Source organism: Rhinatrema bivittatum, chromosome 1 (assembly GCF_901001135.1).
Source record: "Rhinatrema bivittatum chromosome 1, aRhiBiv1.1, whole genome shotgun sequence".
In the NCBI taxonomy this organism is placed as follows: Eukaryota; Metazoa; Chordata; class Amphibia; order Gymnophiona; family Rhinatrematidae; genus Rhinatrema; species Rhinatrema bivittatum.
This window is the reverse complement of record NC_042615.1, coordinates 746,445,048-746,461,082: the sequence shown is the minus strand read 5'-3', so window position 1 is coordinate 746,461,082 and position 16,035 is coordinate 746,445,048. Positions and strand designations below refer to the sequence as shown.

At 42.2% G+C, this 16,035-nt stretch overlaps 1 protein-coding gene across 10 annotated transcripts in view; it reads right to left on the bottom strand.

Moving 5' to 3' along the window:
• Window positions 1–16,035, bottom strand: part of DAB2 (DAB adaptor protein 2) — a 259,005-nt gene that overhangs the window by 110,312 nt on the left and 132,658 nt on the right. For all 10 annotated transcript variants that reach the window (XM_029578230.1, XM_029578240.1, XM_029578259.1 and 7 more), the window contains one exon: window positions 11,128–11,318. In XM_029578230.1, coding sequence (XP_029434090.1) covers window positions 11,128–11,212 — 85 coding nt within the window. In that variant the 5' untranslated portion in view covers window positions 11,213–11,318. The remainder of the gene's footprint in view (window positions 1–11,127; window positions 11,319–16,035) is intronic.

Here is a 16,035-nt window from a genome sequence, read left to right as displayed (position 1 = left end):
AGAAAACTGAATTTTGATCACAAAGATCCTGAAAATTTCTGTCCAAGGTAACTGAATCAATTGTACAGAAAGAATTACAGGAATACCTCAATGACCATGATATATTAGATACATATCAGTTCTGATTCTGACTGAAGCACAGTACCAAGACTCTCTTTAAATTCAGTCTCAATACAATTTGACATGGTTTTGACTGTGGAACCAAGTATGTGTTGGTTCTTCTTGACATAGCTTCAGTTTTTGTTACTCTATATCATCATCATCCCCTGCTGCTGCAGTTATCACAAATTGGTATCTCTGGCACTGTATGGAGTTGGTTAAAATATTATCAGATAGAGTGTGCAGGAAGTCTGATGTGATTCCCTGACTTCAACTTGGAACCCAGCAACAGCTGGCATTCCACAGGGATCATCATCAGCCACTCTTTTTATTATTTATATCAGTCCCATCTGCAAGTTACCGGCTGGTCTTCATTTGCATTATAAAATCTATGTGGATGACATTCAGTTACTCTTTCCTGTGACAATTTTTAATACCTTAGCCACTTTATAGTCTGTCTCACCACTATTATGGGTTATGGATGTGCATGCATTTGAAATGAAATAGGAAATGCCAACAACATTTCTTAATTTGTTTCATGTCATTTTAAAAATTAGACAAAATGAAATGTTTTCATTTTCTATTGCTTTTTTTTGTGCGCACTATTTGCAAATAGTGTGCTCCAGTTCCCCTGATAAACATCGTCCAAAATCCTGCCCCCCCCCCCCCCTGAATTACCAAATCTGCACTGGTGAACTAATGGGGGCCAGGAATGACCCCTATGCTCCAGGTCTCAATAACTTGGCCTAGACCTAATACTAGGACTTGGCCTGAAGTTTGGGTTCCTTCATCAGGGCTTCGGCTTAGGCCCATGTCCAATGCTGGGGTCAGCATGGAGGGCCTGGCCCTGCTGCGAGGCTGGGGCATAGGCCCAGGGCAAGGTCCAATGCCAGGGCCTGGCCCTGAGGCAGAGGCCTCAGGGCCAGGCCCAGGCTGGAACCTGACACAGAGGCCTTGGCCAGGCCCAAAGCCAGGGTCAAGGATTTGGCACAGGTTCAATGCCATGACCTCAGCTCTAAAGCCAGGGCCAGGCCTCGAGGCATCTTCTTCGGTAGATGTCCTCTTCAAAATGGAACCCTCCACTTGAAAGACACACTTTTTTTAAACATGCTCAAAACTGGGTTCTACATGTGTAAATGCACTTTACTCATGCAAGTGGGCTTTTGAAATTACTACAATATAGGCCAGGGATGGCCACCTCCAGTTCTTGAGAGCCACAAACAGGCCTAGATTTCCATTCAATGGAGGCAGAACATACAAATCTATCGCATGCATATTCATTGTGGATGTCCTGAAAACCTGGCCTGTTTGTGGCTCTCATGGAGCAGAGTTAGCAACCCTTGATATATGGCACTGAATTATCAATAGATTTTACCTGTGTTAAGTGCAGTTAATGTGGTAAAAGGCTTTTGAAAATTGCTACAATAGTGTGTTACACTTACATGAGTAAGTCCTTTGAATGTTCACCTGAAAGGAATCAATTCACCCATTTCACCACCAGAAAGCAATCAGAGCAGAATAGATATTCTGGAATGCTTATGTATAAAAACATTTGCTATTCAAAGTCAAAAAAGGGCCTGTTTCGGAAACAGAATACCAGTGAATTGGATGCAAATGAGTACATTGTGAAACATCTCAGGCCTGCCCTGCTCCAAACCACAGAATGCATTAAACTGCCTCATTTCTGTATACATAAGAACATGAGAAGTGCCATGCTAGGTCAGACCAAAGGTCCATCAAATTCAGCAGCCTGTCTCTGACAGTGGCCAATCTAGAAAGTACCTGGCAGATCTCAAAGAGAAGATTCATTCCTTGTTGCGTGGTGGCTTTCCTCTCAAGTCTACCTTACTAATAATTTTTTTATGGGCTTTTCTTTCAGGAACTTGTCCAAATCCCTTTTAAACTCAGCAATGCTATTTGCCTTGACCACATCCTCTGGCAACAAATTCCATAGCTTAATTGTGCGCAGAGTGAAAAAAAAAATACTTACTCCAGTTTGTTTTAAATCTGCAACTTTTTTTTTTTTTTAATGTCTACCTTTTGTGATACTTTAAAGCAGATTATATTCAGGTACTGTAGTTATTACCCTATCCCCAGAGGGATTATAATCTGATGAGTTATTTTCAAAGGAGGTTATGCATGGAAAATTAGCATATATGCACACAAGTAACCTCTATTCATGTACATGCAATTTATATTTTAAAAACATCAACTATACATGTGTATTTTTGGTTTCGCGCATGTTTATTGGTGCAAAAATGGAGTGGACTAGGTGCATTCCAGGGTAGAGTCAAGAGGTACGCATGGAAGTTGCTATTTTATAAGAGATACTCGCATATAAGTTATCTAACGTATTCACGCATTTTTACATCTGCTATTTGACTAGCACAATTGAAACTGGACTTATCTGTTGTCTGCAATTTTTGGGTGGGAGATCTTGGTAAACTTCTGGGGGTTCAGAATGAAATGCTACAGAGTACAGGTGAACTGAAAATGAACTGGCGGAGGTATTGGCCAAGCGATGATTTCAGTAGACATGCAAGAAAGTAGTTTCAAAATGGTATATCCATGTATGTTTTAAAATATCTGCTTTTATGCATGCATGCTCTAATTGTTTTTACACACCTAAAATACTGTATAAGCAGTATTTGACATATGTTTATCAAACAGGTAGGAAAAGCAAGCACTTTCATTGTACTGGAAGTATACGTGTGCATGTTCTGAAACATATGCTCCAAAGGTACTCAAACTGTGCAGTTTCTGCAACACAGTATAAAATACTAGGATAAATCTTTGAGGGTCCAGTTAAACGCACACATGCAGTAACATGAGTACCTTTGAAAGTTATCCTCTAATTTTGTGCATGAAGCAACGGGGGAGAAGTGACTTGCTCAATATCAGTTTCATAGAATGTTCCCTAGCCCTAGCATGCTTACAATAGTCAAAACCCAATTAGACTGATAACTCACAAGTAGGATAAAAAAGGGGCATTTCAGGGTGTTCCAGGGAGGGGTTGAGTTATCTGGCTAATGTAGCCAAATGTCACGGATGTGAGCCCTTGCACTGTGGTGTGGTTGACACAGCCTAGTACACAAATCCACTAGGCTCATGACAACAGGTGGACTTGCTCTTATAAGTCTGACTGGCTGAGGCCTATCCTGAATAGCTTTTACTTTTTCCATGTCCATACACAGTCTGCGGTGGGAGATAATATAGCCCAAGAAGGGTAACTCCCCTTGCTTGAAGGTACATTTCTCGAGTTTGGCATATAGATGGTTCTCTCAGAGCCTTTGAAGCACTTGTTTAACATGTATGCGGTGCTGAGCCAAGGAATTTTAAAAAATGAGAATGTCATCTAAGTATATTAGGACGTGAGAGTAGAGGAAGTTTCTGAAGATTTCATTAACCATGTGTTGGAAGACAATGGGGGCATTGCAAAGGCTGAATAGCATTACAAGATATTCATAACGTTCATCGCAGGTATTGAATGCAGTCTTCCATTTGTCCACTTAATGGATCCGGAAGAGATTGTAAGCTCCTCTGAGGTCCAGCTTACACACTGTGCAAACAGACGAAGAGGTCCATTATTAAGTGCAACTGATATCTGTTCTTGTGGTTTATGGCATTGAGTCCCCTGAGACTGGTGCAGGATAAGAAGGATCCAACCTTCCTCCCAACGAAAAAAAGCTAGCCCCAGCTGGGAAGGAAGAAGGGTAGATGAACCCTCGCTCCAGGTTCTCTGATGTACGCTGTCCCAGCTGCTGTTTCAGGGGCAGATAGCAAGTGGACCCTGCCCCTCGGAGGCATCTTCCCTGGGAGCAGGTTGATAGGACAGCTGTAGGACCTACGGGGTGGAAGTGTCTCTTTGTGCTTCTTGCAGATGTCTGCAAATGCTGCATATTGAGGGGGAAGAACCAGAAGGGCCATAGCCAAGGTTCAGGCCAATGACACAGGTGGGGAAGACCAGAGTATGCCATTGTTGCAGACAGGATGGCCCCAGCAGCCAATTTGAAGAGCCTACACACAATGGTGGGATTGTGCTGCACCAGCCAGGGTAAGCTGACTTTCTTGGCTAAGATGTAGAGAGTACTGCGCTCCCTGAACAGGAGCCCCAATCTAATGTGTGATCAGCAAGGTAATCAAGGATAGCTGGCCAGGGAGGGGTTCTTTGTAAACCGAGGAGATGGCGACTGGCTTCTCTAGGGTTACCACAGGGAGGTTATACTGGCATACCAGTGCTTCAACAATGAAATTACCCCGGTATTGTAGTCCAGGAACACTTTAGTGTGTACTTTTGTATCTTCGGAAGTGAGGCAGTTTAGCACAAGTCATTGAGGAGAGGATGAAAGCCAGCCTAAGGTTGCCTCTCCAACCAACTCTAGGCTTGGAAGTATCCCACCTTCTCGGGACAACGACCAGCAAGTTCCCCTGAAGCGTACAGTAGAGGCAGAGGTTGAGCTGCCAGCATTTCTGCTTTTCTTCTTCAGTGAGCCTGGCCCTGCCAAGCTGCATGGGCTCTTCAGGGAAGGAAGCAAGACGACGCTGAAATTTGGATGTTAGCCTGAAATGCCATCGAGAAGCCTCTATCGGCCTGGGAGGTGGTGGCAAATGTGGCATAAGTCCTGGATGCTGGACCGCGGGTGAGGCCCCATGGACACACAGGGAATCCATATGAGGTGCAAGACCTTGGAGTATGCGCCTGTCATGCAGTTCAAATGGTCCTGCTGTTGCTGGACCTGGAAAGCCAATTCAGAGACAGCTTGTCAGGGATGAGTCCACCGAGTTCATGGCCTCAGCAATCTGTCATGGACGTGAGCCCTTAATTAAGCTTACACTTCCAGCACCGCCTCTCTTAGGGCAGTGTAGAGGCGCCAGTAGCAGGGCAGAAGATCCCTTGCTCCCAGCAATAAAATATAAGGTATTGGGGGGAGGGGGGCTGCAATGTTGTTAATCCTTGCAGATGGGTGGGAGGGAAAGAAGGGAGAGGGCAGACTGATGCTTGATATTAGGAAACACCAGGACGGTGGTCTTGGTAATATTTAAAGGATTTGGGGGTGAGGACGGCATGGCCTGACATGGCCTTTATATGATATTTTGGGGGGGAGGAAGGGGATGGCCCTCGGGCCCATTTATTTGTTGTTTTCTTCAATGACAGCGCTACTTAGCTGGATATCTTTAAAGTTATCTGGCCACACAAGGCTGAATACGTAAAAACCTACCTGGCTATTTTCAAATATAGCTGGTTATGGGGTTTTTTTGTTTTTTTTTGTTATCCAGCTACATGTAGCCAGATAACTTTAAGCTTTTATATTCAGCAGGATGTTAATCCTGCTGAATATTGGGACAAGATAACGAGCTAACTTTAGCTATATAAATTGTCCACTAAATGGCCTACTGAATAATGGCCTCTACATGTTTAATAATTTCCTTAACAATAGTTTCCAGCATTTTATCCAGCACTAACATCAAGCTCAGTCTAAAGTGACCAGCATCAGCCTTGAATCACTTTTTGAAAATTGCAAAACATGACTGGAGGGTAGCCAGAAGCAGACTGGCATGATATGTTACAGATAACTAGCAACGGTTTGCAATTTCATATTTGAGCTCCTTCAGAACCCTGGGGTGAATATCATCAGGTCTCAGTGATTTATTAGTTAGTCAATTTGCTCCAGCATCTCTTCAAGGTTTACTTTGATGATTCAGAAGAACTGAAAGAAGTCATCTACAAAGAAACGGCCGGATTTTAAATGCCCCCTGCATGTAAAATTCGGCCTTTAGGCGTGTGGCCGGGCCTTATGCACACTGAGCCTATTTTCAAAAAACATGGAATAGACTTAGTTTTTGGGTACTTGCCAGGTTCTTATGGCCTGGATTGGCCACTGTTGGAAACAGGATGCTGGGTTTGATGGGCCCTTGGTCTGACCCAGTATGGCATGTTATTATGTCTCGGCTGCCGGCGCACGTAAGTTACTTTAGGTCAAGCCCTGAAGTAATGTTCCATGTAAACTGAAGTAACTGGCGAAATAAAATGTTAAAAAAAAAAAAAAAAAAAAAAAAAAAGTGTTTTAGAGGGTGAGGAGGAGAGGGGAAGGGAGGTTAGAGCAGGGGATAGAAAAGTTCCCGCCCAATCTGCTCCTAAATTGAGCGGACTGGGAGGGAACTGCGGGAGCCCTGATCTTGTCGCCACAAGAATTTGCTTAATTCTACCTCCCCTTGTGTGCACCACCCCGGATTTTCTAACACGCGCGCGCCAGCATGCACATTTATTTATTAATTTATTTTGGACTTTTATATACCGACATTCATGTAGAAAGTTTACATATCATATCGGTTTACAATGAAAACACAAAAGATGCAAATAGCATTACATAGAACAGGGTGACATGGAACTGGGAATAAGGGATCAAACACAAAGGTAAATAATGACAACTGAAAAAGTGTGAGCCACGTGGGGATTAGAATGACTCTTAAACAATATCAAATCAAGAGAAACACATATGATAATAAAGATGCAATGATAAAAAGCCTATAAGATAAACAAATAGTAAGATCAAATTATATACTAAAGCAATGAGAATAAATATATGATGATAATAAGGCATTAAGGAAGTCAGAAAGTATGTTCAGTCTAGTCATGTTATAAAATTACGCGTCCGTGTGCTTGCTTATTTTATTAAAATCTACCCCAAAGGTTTCAATGTGGATATGTCTCCAGCATCTTCTGTAGTAAAGATGGAAGCAAATAATTCATTTAGTTTTTCTGCTATGGCCTTATCCTCCCTCAGTGCCATTCTAATGTTCTGGTCATTTAACAGCACAAATGATTCCCTAACAGGTTTTATTATTAATTTTTGATTACTTGATAAGTCTATTCTCAAATTCTCTCTTGGCCTGCTTTATCACTGTTTTACATCTAACTTGTCAGTTTATGTGACTTCCTATTTTCCTCATTAGATCTTCTCATTTTCCAAAGCATGCATTTTTGGCTTTAAGAGCTTCTTTCACAGCCCTATTTAGCCACTGTGACCAAAACTTGTTCTTCTTTTGATCTTTTTTTTTAATTTGTGGAATGCCTTTTATCTGAGCTTCCAAGATGTTACTTTTAAACTGTCAACACCAAAATGAACTGTCAACAGACCAAACAAAATAAAAAATGGGACCAAATTTCCACTTCTAAAAAAAAAAAAAAATCTGGTCAACACAAAACCATATGAGATAACACTTGTGAATGTTTGGTTTTATTTGCTTTAAAAAAATCTGAAAAATACCTTTCATTTAAGGTGGGTGATTGATTAGATTGGGAGATCTTAGGACTTTTTGTGCATGACACGCCATCAGGCTTGCTGACACTTTATTTCCACACTTCATATATGATTGTGTGTTGCAGGATTTTTTTTTTTATTTTTTTTTTTTTAAGAGGTTGGCAATTTGGTCCCATTTTTTGTTTTGTTTTACCTTTAAACTGTCACTATACTTTGTGCCGACTTTTAAACCTGTTTTCTCTTTTTAATTTCTAACTAGTCTTTTCATGTTATTATAGTTTCCCTATGTTATCACAGTAGTTTTATTTTTTTTATTGCTCTTCCAGTGATTATCTCAATTTTGACTGCATTTCAGTCATTAATACCAACCAGCTCCACCATTTGCACTAGATCCTACATTTCACTGAGTACTAGATATCATTGTTTCTATGACCAATTGCTTCATGAAGCAATCATTTATGGCATTGAGGAACTTAAGCACCCCGATATGCCATGATGAGACACATATCCGGTCAATACTGAGGTAATTAAAATCTCCCATTATTGTTTTTCCATGTTTGGCAGCATTTCACAATCTGTTTCCCCATCCTGGTCAGGTGGATGGTAGTAAACTCCCACTGCTATACTCTTCCCTATCACATATGGGATTTCTATCCATAGAGATTCCAAAGAAGTATGTTTTCTGCAGGATTTGTACCTTTCTTGATGCTATGACATAAATGCCACCTTGCTACCTTTTCAATCTACTCTGTCATTTTAATATATTTTGTACCCTACGATCACCGTGTCTGATTGGTTGCCCTTTTTCCATCTAGTCTATGATGTCCATTATGTGTATATCTACATCTAAGGCCATACACTCGCCTCACATTGCTTAGACTTCTGATATTTGCATATAGCCAGTAAAAGTACAGTCCATCCCACCAGAATAGACTCTCCCTTCCCAAAATGGTCCCTGGTTTCTAATAAATCTTAAGCCCTTTTCCCTGTACCATTATTTTATCTACACATTGAGACTCCAGATTCCAGCTTGCGTCTGGAAGTCCTTCTGAGAATTCTACCCTGGAGGTTCTGAGTTTTAGTTTCCTATCTAGCAGCTTAAATTTAGCCTGCATCTCTTTCCTATGTCATTGGTACCCACATAGACCATGACAGCCAGCTTCTCCCTAGCACTCTAAGATCCTATCTAGGCAGTGCATGAGGTCTGCTACATTTGCCCCAGGCAGACAAATTACCAAGTGATACTCATAGCTGCCAGCCACTATATATACATATCCCTGAAGATGCAACCATGGTATGAGAGGACAATGTATCTCCTGGAGAGAAGATCCCAGCCACTTTCTGCTACTGATAAATGATGCCTTCTTTCCTGTTTACATTGTTCCTCTAAGGCTTCCAGAATTGAGGCAGGACTGCTCTACTATGTCTCTAAAGATCTCCTCTATATTCCTCTGTCAGCCTCAGCTCCCCCAGGTCACTCAGTCTAGCTTCCAGAAACAGTACTTGTTCTATCAGTGCTGGGAGCTGCTTGCAACAGGTGCACACATACAGCTTCTCTCCAAATGAAAGATAACTATGCATACAGTACTCAGTGCAAAAGACTATAGCCACATCTCACGGCTAGACTGCTGTCTACCTACTGCATGTGTTATTTATTCTCAGGGACTAAAAAGTTTTAAACAACTATAAGTGTTGTATTGGAGCTCTGTCTGAACTCAGCATACACAAGTATTCAACTAACCTTTAAGAGGGCAAGGGGAATTTAAATACAGGTATGGCTTTATGCTACTAAGGATGCTTATAGGAAAGGAAACCCCACCCACCGCAAATCTGGGAAATGTATATATAGAAGAGAGGCACTGGGGTGGGTGATAAAGACTAAGGATCAACTTCCCAGTGGCAGATTCTAAGCAACCACAACAGACTGAAGAAAAAGAGGGGAAAAATATTATACACATATACACACATACTTAATTTAAACCTGCAAGGATATAAATTTGAGTAAAAGTTTCACAAGAAAAAGAAAGTATGTAGCTTAAACAAGGGCAAAGCACTGCCCACTCACTTCAGCTCTAATCCTGCCTCCATGGTTTGGGGCTCTTGGGTGTCTTCAGCAACTTTTGGCAAATACATTCTGAGAGACTTAAAGTGAATTTTCAAAGGACTTGCGGACATAAGCATAATATACTACTGCAGCAATTTTCAAAAGCCATTTGCCTGCGTTAAGCGTCCAGCAATAGAAAGGCAGACAAGCAGTGAATAAGGTGCCAACACAAGAATTTTACAAATAGCGTTTTGGAAAGTAATAAATAAGAAGTCCCTGAAGCAGTGGTTCGAAAAAGGTAGCAGGTCGGGCAACGAATATGGGAAGTAGCTATTATTCTTATGTTTTATAAGCATTCAAAAAATAGAAAAAAAAATGTATTTAATAAGCACCAGGACTGACAATTCTTTATGACTGGATAGAGGTGAAAATGCCGAAACCTGAAGTGTCCGCAGGGCGTTATGATGATCCTTATTAAGTAAAGAAGATCTGCTGGCTCAAGTTTCTTGAAGTAATAATGTATTATGTAAAATAATCGTGAAGAAAAACTAAAGTGTTGTTTAGAGATGCTCTTTAACTTAAAAACTATGTAGTGAGAGCCTGGATCTTATTGGACTATTTTTGATGTGAGAAGTTACTGGAAACTGTCATTACTACTCTATCCAAACCGGGCAGTTTGGCTTGTGAACTTCAGGAAGAACATGGGGATGTGGGGTGAGGGGCCTAGTGTGCAAGATAACACCCTCCTGCTCAAATAAAATGGCAAGAAAACCCCCCCCCCAGCATTTACTTAATACGGTAGGATAGCGCCAGCACTAGTAAAACACTGCCATGTCAGTTATTATACCTAGAATTGTTTTTTACAAAGCTATTTCAAAAGCAAATCAAAGTCACAATAAAAATAAACTTTCTGATTCACCAACTCAAATTTAGCCACACCTCTAGAATGACGCCAGGATTGCCTCTCTTTATCCAGCTAAATTATATCTAGGGGGAAAAAAAAAAAGTTACCTGGACAATATTTTGCAGCAGACCGAGTGGGAGTGCGAGGGAATGGAAAGTATTCTGTTCTTGATTTTGGTCCAGGTAGGCTGAAATAAAAATTTTTACCTGGACCAAACCTTTGAATATCGACTTCTCCGTGGTCTGTGTGAGGCGACAGGGGAACTTATCTGGGTGAACACATGGACAGCCCATCCCTTCCTAGTAACCCACCTCCCCCTCAAACTATCCCAGCTAGCAGGACCTGCTCCTTATCTACAAGTACAGATGAGGCACGGGGAGACAATGCTACAGTATGATTGTGAATTCAGAAAATAAGACAAAATATTTGGGCTTTTATAATTTGCTGGCAGGAATACGAGGCGAGTTCAGCTTGTGCTTTTTGCTTTACAATTAAAACACTTTTACACATCCGAGAGGTTTCTCTCTCATACTACATCTTAAAATTCAAAGAAGCTGCAAACAGCACTTTCTTCTCAAGATATGCCCCATCGTACTGTAAACATTATTCAGTTTTGCAAGGTAACTACACATGGTACATAATTAAGGGAGATTAATATTCTGAGCCAGGCATGTAATAACCTGAATGCTAGACATGTTAGTTACAATACATAAGTAAATATCAAAAGGGCCAGATGTATTCAGTATTTTGTTCATATATAAAATGGGGAACATGTCTTAGGTGCCAGGAGAACTCAGACAGAAAGAATGATCTCATACCTTTCTTTTTCTCTTTCTTTGTTGGCGCCCTTAGTGCAGGCAAGCTGGGCTGGGTGTTAACACTGGTTTCTACTTCTGTCGACATGACGGGAGGCCAGCCTCACAACACCAGAAGCATTAAATACAGCTTTGCTTCCAATTCAGCAAGAGAACTTCTGGAGATGACCCTCAGCAGGTGGGCATAATCAGATCTAAAAGCAAAAATAAAATATATGTAAATGATGATAAAGCAAAAAAGATTGCTGCCCCTTTCTGCCATTGGAGTGGCTCACCCCCTTCTGTTTACAAAGCACTTTGAGATGAAGGCAACATAGATATAAGCTGATTATATATAAACTTGTCTATGCATAACATTAAAATCAAGGAGGTCTCTCTTATCTGGGAGTGTGGTAGTCTCCTGAATTTTAAAGGGTATGTCTCACAAGCTGCAAAACATAGTATTACAAATCCTTTTCACTTCACTTTTGATAATTTCCTGATCTCTTACGGTATGTAAGATGCATAGCTATGCAGACGATTTCCACAACTCGACTGTCCGTACTGGGTCAATGCTTCCAGCAAGGCACCCTATTTCTGGTCTATCAGAAGAAGAGCTCTATGGTGGGGTCAGAGCTCATAACATAAGAACATAGATATGGCATACTGGGTCAGACCACGGGTCCATCAAGTCCAGCATCCTGTTTCCAACAGTGGCCAATCCAAGTCACCTGGCAAGTACCCAAACATTAAACAGATCCCATGCTACTAATGCTGCCAACAAGCAGTGGCTATTCCCTATTGATTAATAGCAGTTTAAGGACTTCTTTTCCAGGAACTTATCCAACCCTTTTTTTTTTTTTTTGTAATTTATATTTTATTGAAATTTTGTACATCACATTTTACAGCGACTATAAGATCCGTAAGACAAAGTAACAAACAACAATACAGGCAACAAAGCTTAATAGCAGTTATACAACAATCTTCAAGGGTGAGAACACCCAGCTGTGTAGCTATGAGCTATTTCCAGCCATAAAGCAATGGATAATGACCATTCTGTACTTCATGAAACCAACCCTCCCCCCCCCCCCATATGCATACCAGGCAGCTGAGACATGAGAATAGAAGAGAAAAGCAACAAGCGGGAATGCCTACAGACGACCCCACTAAGGGACACTAATGCATAGGCCAAGAGGCTGATACTATATATGGGATTGGTAAGTCAGCTCTCGTCCTCCTCGGGTGAATCCAGCCATGTTTTCAGCTGCCGCCATTTCATCTGTTTCTTCTGCCTATAGATTATCTGTGCTTGTAATGAGTAGAGCTTGGTCAATCGAGACTTGAGATCGGCTATGGCAGGGACCGAACTCAAACGCCAGCCTCTAGCTATCTCACATCTAGCCGCAATAATTATTAAAGTTATAATCCTTCCTTGGTCACGGGCGGCCTCTACTGGCATATTTAATAATGCTTGTTCTGGTAAAGTGAGAGCAAGCCCCGTGACCTGGTATATGGCGGTATTTACTAACTGCCAGAAGAATTGTAAAATTGGACATGACCACCACATGTGATAGTAGGTCCCAATATGACCACAACCTCTCCAACAGTTAGGGTCCTTCTGCTTAGAGTAGTGATGGAGACGTAAAGGGGTTAAATACCACATCAGTAACACCTTGTAGCTATTCTCACTCAGAGCAGCAAAAGGGGAGCTCTTCTTTGTACCAAGGAAAATAGAGTCCCAGAACCCAAATCTGTCTCCCATGCTCTCATTAAGCCAGGCTTCTGTTTAGAGTTTTTGCTTAAGTAACTATAAACTTGCGAAATCACCCCTTTCAAGTTATCCGCTTGATCACACCAATGCTCTAATTGAGTCTTTCCCTTTGCTAAGTCTAGGTCCATCCTTTCCCTCCGCACAAAGTGGCGGATTTGTAGATAAAGAAATATATTGGACTCCGGGAGGTGATATTTATCTTGTATAACCTTGAATTCTGTCACCTTTCCACCTTCCCACAATTGTTCCATATACCTAAGCCCTTTTAAAGCCCACTGTTGGAGGGTACGTGATTGACTACCCGCAGGGAACCGTGTGTTATGTGATACTTCTGAGCTATGAAAATAGAATCTACTTCCTACCAGTTTCTCCTTCCACATCCCAGAACCACAAAGTATTGCTGGTTGCAGTTGCCATAGTTAGAGACGGGTACCAAGTATCTTTGGGCTGCCAAAACAACGAGCGCAACGGTGTTTTTCCCAGCCATGCTTGTTCTATGTCTACCCACTGTTTTTGTTCCTGTTTTCTGTGCCAATCGAAAAGAGCCCTTAGTTGCGACGCTAAAAGATACCCGCTCAAGTTTGGAACCCCCAGTCCTCCCATCAATTTGGGTCTATACATAACCGTTTGCGCTATTCTTGGTAGCCTCCGCCTCCAAATATAGGAGAAAATCCGACGCTGCCACAGCTTTAGCATAGCTGAGGGGATGTGTATAGGTAATGCTTGAAATAAGTAGCCCAAGCGCGGCAGATCGTTCATTTTTATTGAGGAGATTCTGCCAAACCAAGAGAGGTAGAGACCCTCCCATCGTTCTAAATCTTTAAATATTCTTTGTATGAGTGGTGGGTAATTCAGCCTAAAGAGATCGTCTATATTACTGCTGATTATAACCCCTAAATATTTAAGTTTCTTGAAAGCCCATTTAAAAGGTAGGTTCGACTTCAGGTCTAGGAGCTCACCATCCGGGACATTCACATTTAGAATTTCTGACTTCTCTGCATTAAGTGTGAAACCAGACACCTTCCCAAAGTCCCTCAGAATGTTAAGTACCTCCGGGAGAGATTCCGCTGGCTGTGTTAACGTAAAAAGAATGTCGTCAGCGAACATAGACATCTTGTACTCCCTCCCTCCCACGGGCACACCTCTAATAAGTCCACTTTGGCGTACGTGTATTGCTAGCGCTTCTAAAAAGAGCGCAAATAGTAGTGGGGATAGAGGGCACCCCTGCCTCGTCCCCCTTTGAATCCTGAAAAGCTCAGAGTAGGTCCCATTGACCTTCACCCGAGCCTGAGGGTCCGTGTATAACTGTTTTAACCAATTTAAAAAATAAGGACCAACATTCATGACTTCCATGGTCCGAAACAAAAACCTCCAGTGGACCATATCGAAGGCCTTTTCCGCATCCACAGATAACATTACAGTCGGTATGCCCTCATTTTTAGCCCTTTCCACTAGATTGATAATTTTCCTGATGTTGTCGGCAGCCATTCTGCCAGGTATGAAACCGGCTTGATCAGAGTGAATCAAGCGGGCTATAATCCTATTTAAACGGGATGCCATTATTTTGGCCAAAATCTTCAGGTCTACATTAATGAGTGAAATAGGCCTGTATGATCCACATTTCTTGACGTCTTGCCCAGGTTTGCCCAGAATGGTAATGCCTGCTACGTTGGCCCCCGCCCCAGGGGTTGCCCATCTCTCAAGGAGTTAAATAAATCTTGTAGCGGGAAGCCACTGCTGGTAGCATTTTCTTATAGAACTGTGGCGTGAATCCATCCAGACCCGGGGCCTTATTTGCTTTTAAATCTTTGACAGCATGTTGTACTCCCAGAGAGATATCTCGCCATCCAAGGAGTCCCGCTCAGCATCAGTACGAGAGGGTAACGGGATATCCCCCAGGTACCCGTCAATTTGGGCATCCGAGATACCCGACGCCTCGGAGTACAGCTGTCCGTAGAACTGTTGAAAGCGCTGTCTAATATCCGGGGGCGCGGTAAGCATTTGACCCTCGGAACCCTCTATCACTAGAATTTGGTTTTGCAACATGCGCTGCTTCAAGTATGGCCAATACGCGTCCAGACCGGTTGCCCCATTCAAATTTCTCCTGAGAGACCAGACTAGCTCTAGCGGCCAATTCTCCGTCAGCCATGCTCCTCAGTCTCTCCCTAGCCCTCTGCAGTTTAGCGTATATGGATTTAGAAAGGGATCTTTTATGGGACTCTGAAAGAGCTACTATGTCATCTAGCACTTGTTGTTTCTCCTTTTGACTGAGTTTCTTACAGTAGGATCCCCTTGAAATTAAGTGGCACCTCATAACTGCCTTCAAGCATTCCCATAATATCGCCGGTTGTCCAGCATTAAGTTGCAAATATTCCTCAATCTTTTCCTGCAAAATGATACAAAAGTCATCATCGAGGAGCAAAGAATCATTCATTTTCCATGGGCGAAAGCCCGTCTGCCCTGGAGAGATCTACTGAGAGCACCACCGGAGCATGGTCCGACCACACTATGGGCCCGATATCCGTCCGGGTGACCCTGCCAACCAGTAGCTTATCTATTAGGAAATAATCTATCCTAGTATAGGACTGATGAGCAGCTGAATAAAATGTATAATCACGACTAGTTACATTTCTTTGGCGCCAAATATCGATGAGGTGCCACGCCTTAATGAGAGACCATATACTCCACCGAGCAATGCCCGTGCCCCTGCTGCTGCCTCCTGAATTGTCCAACTGAGGGTCCAAAGTTACATTGAAGTCACCCACCACAATCAGTTTCCCATCCCCTTCTTTGTGCAATAGTTTATCAACTCCCTCATAGAAACTCTTTTGTTCAGCATTCGGGACGTAGATGTTAACCAGGGTATATAATTCCCCCTTTAGTTCAAATTTAACCAAGAGAAATCTACCATTGTCATCTTCTATATGTTTGTGTATGTTAAAATCCTTACCCTGTTTGAATAGTATGCACACTCCTGCGTACTTACTGGTCTTATGTGCCGCGGAGAAAAATCTATGTACCAAGCCTGGCCATGCAAGTACATGTTTGTATCTGCGCCTTAAGTGGGTCTCTTGTAAGCAGATGGTATCTGCAGATTGAAACTCCTTGTCCTGCCTAAGAAGCTGGCGCTTACGAGGTATTTTCAGGCCCTTCACATTCAG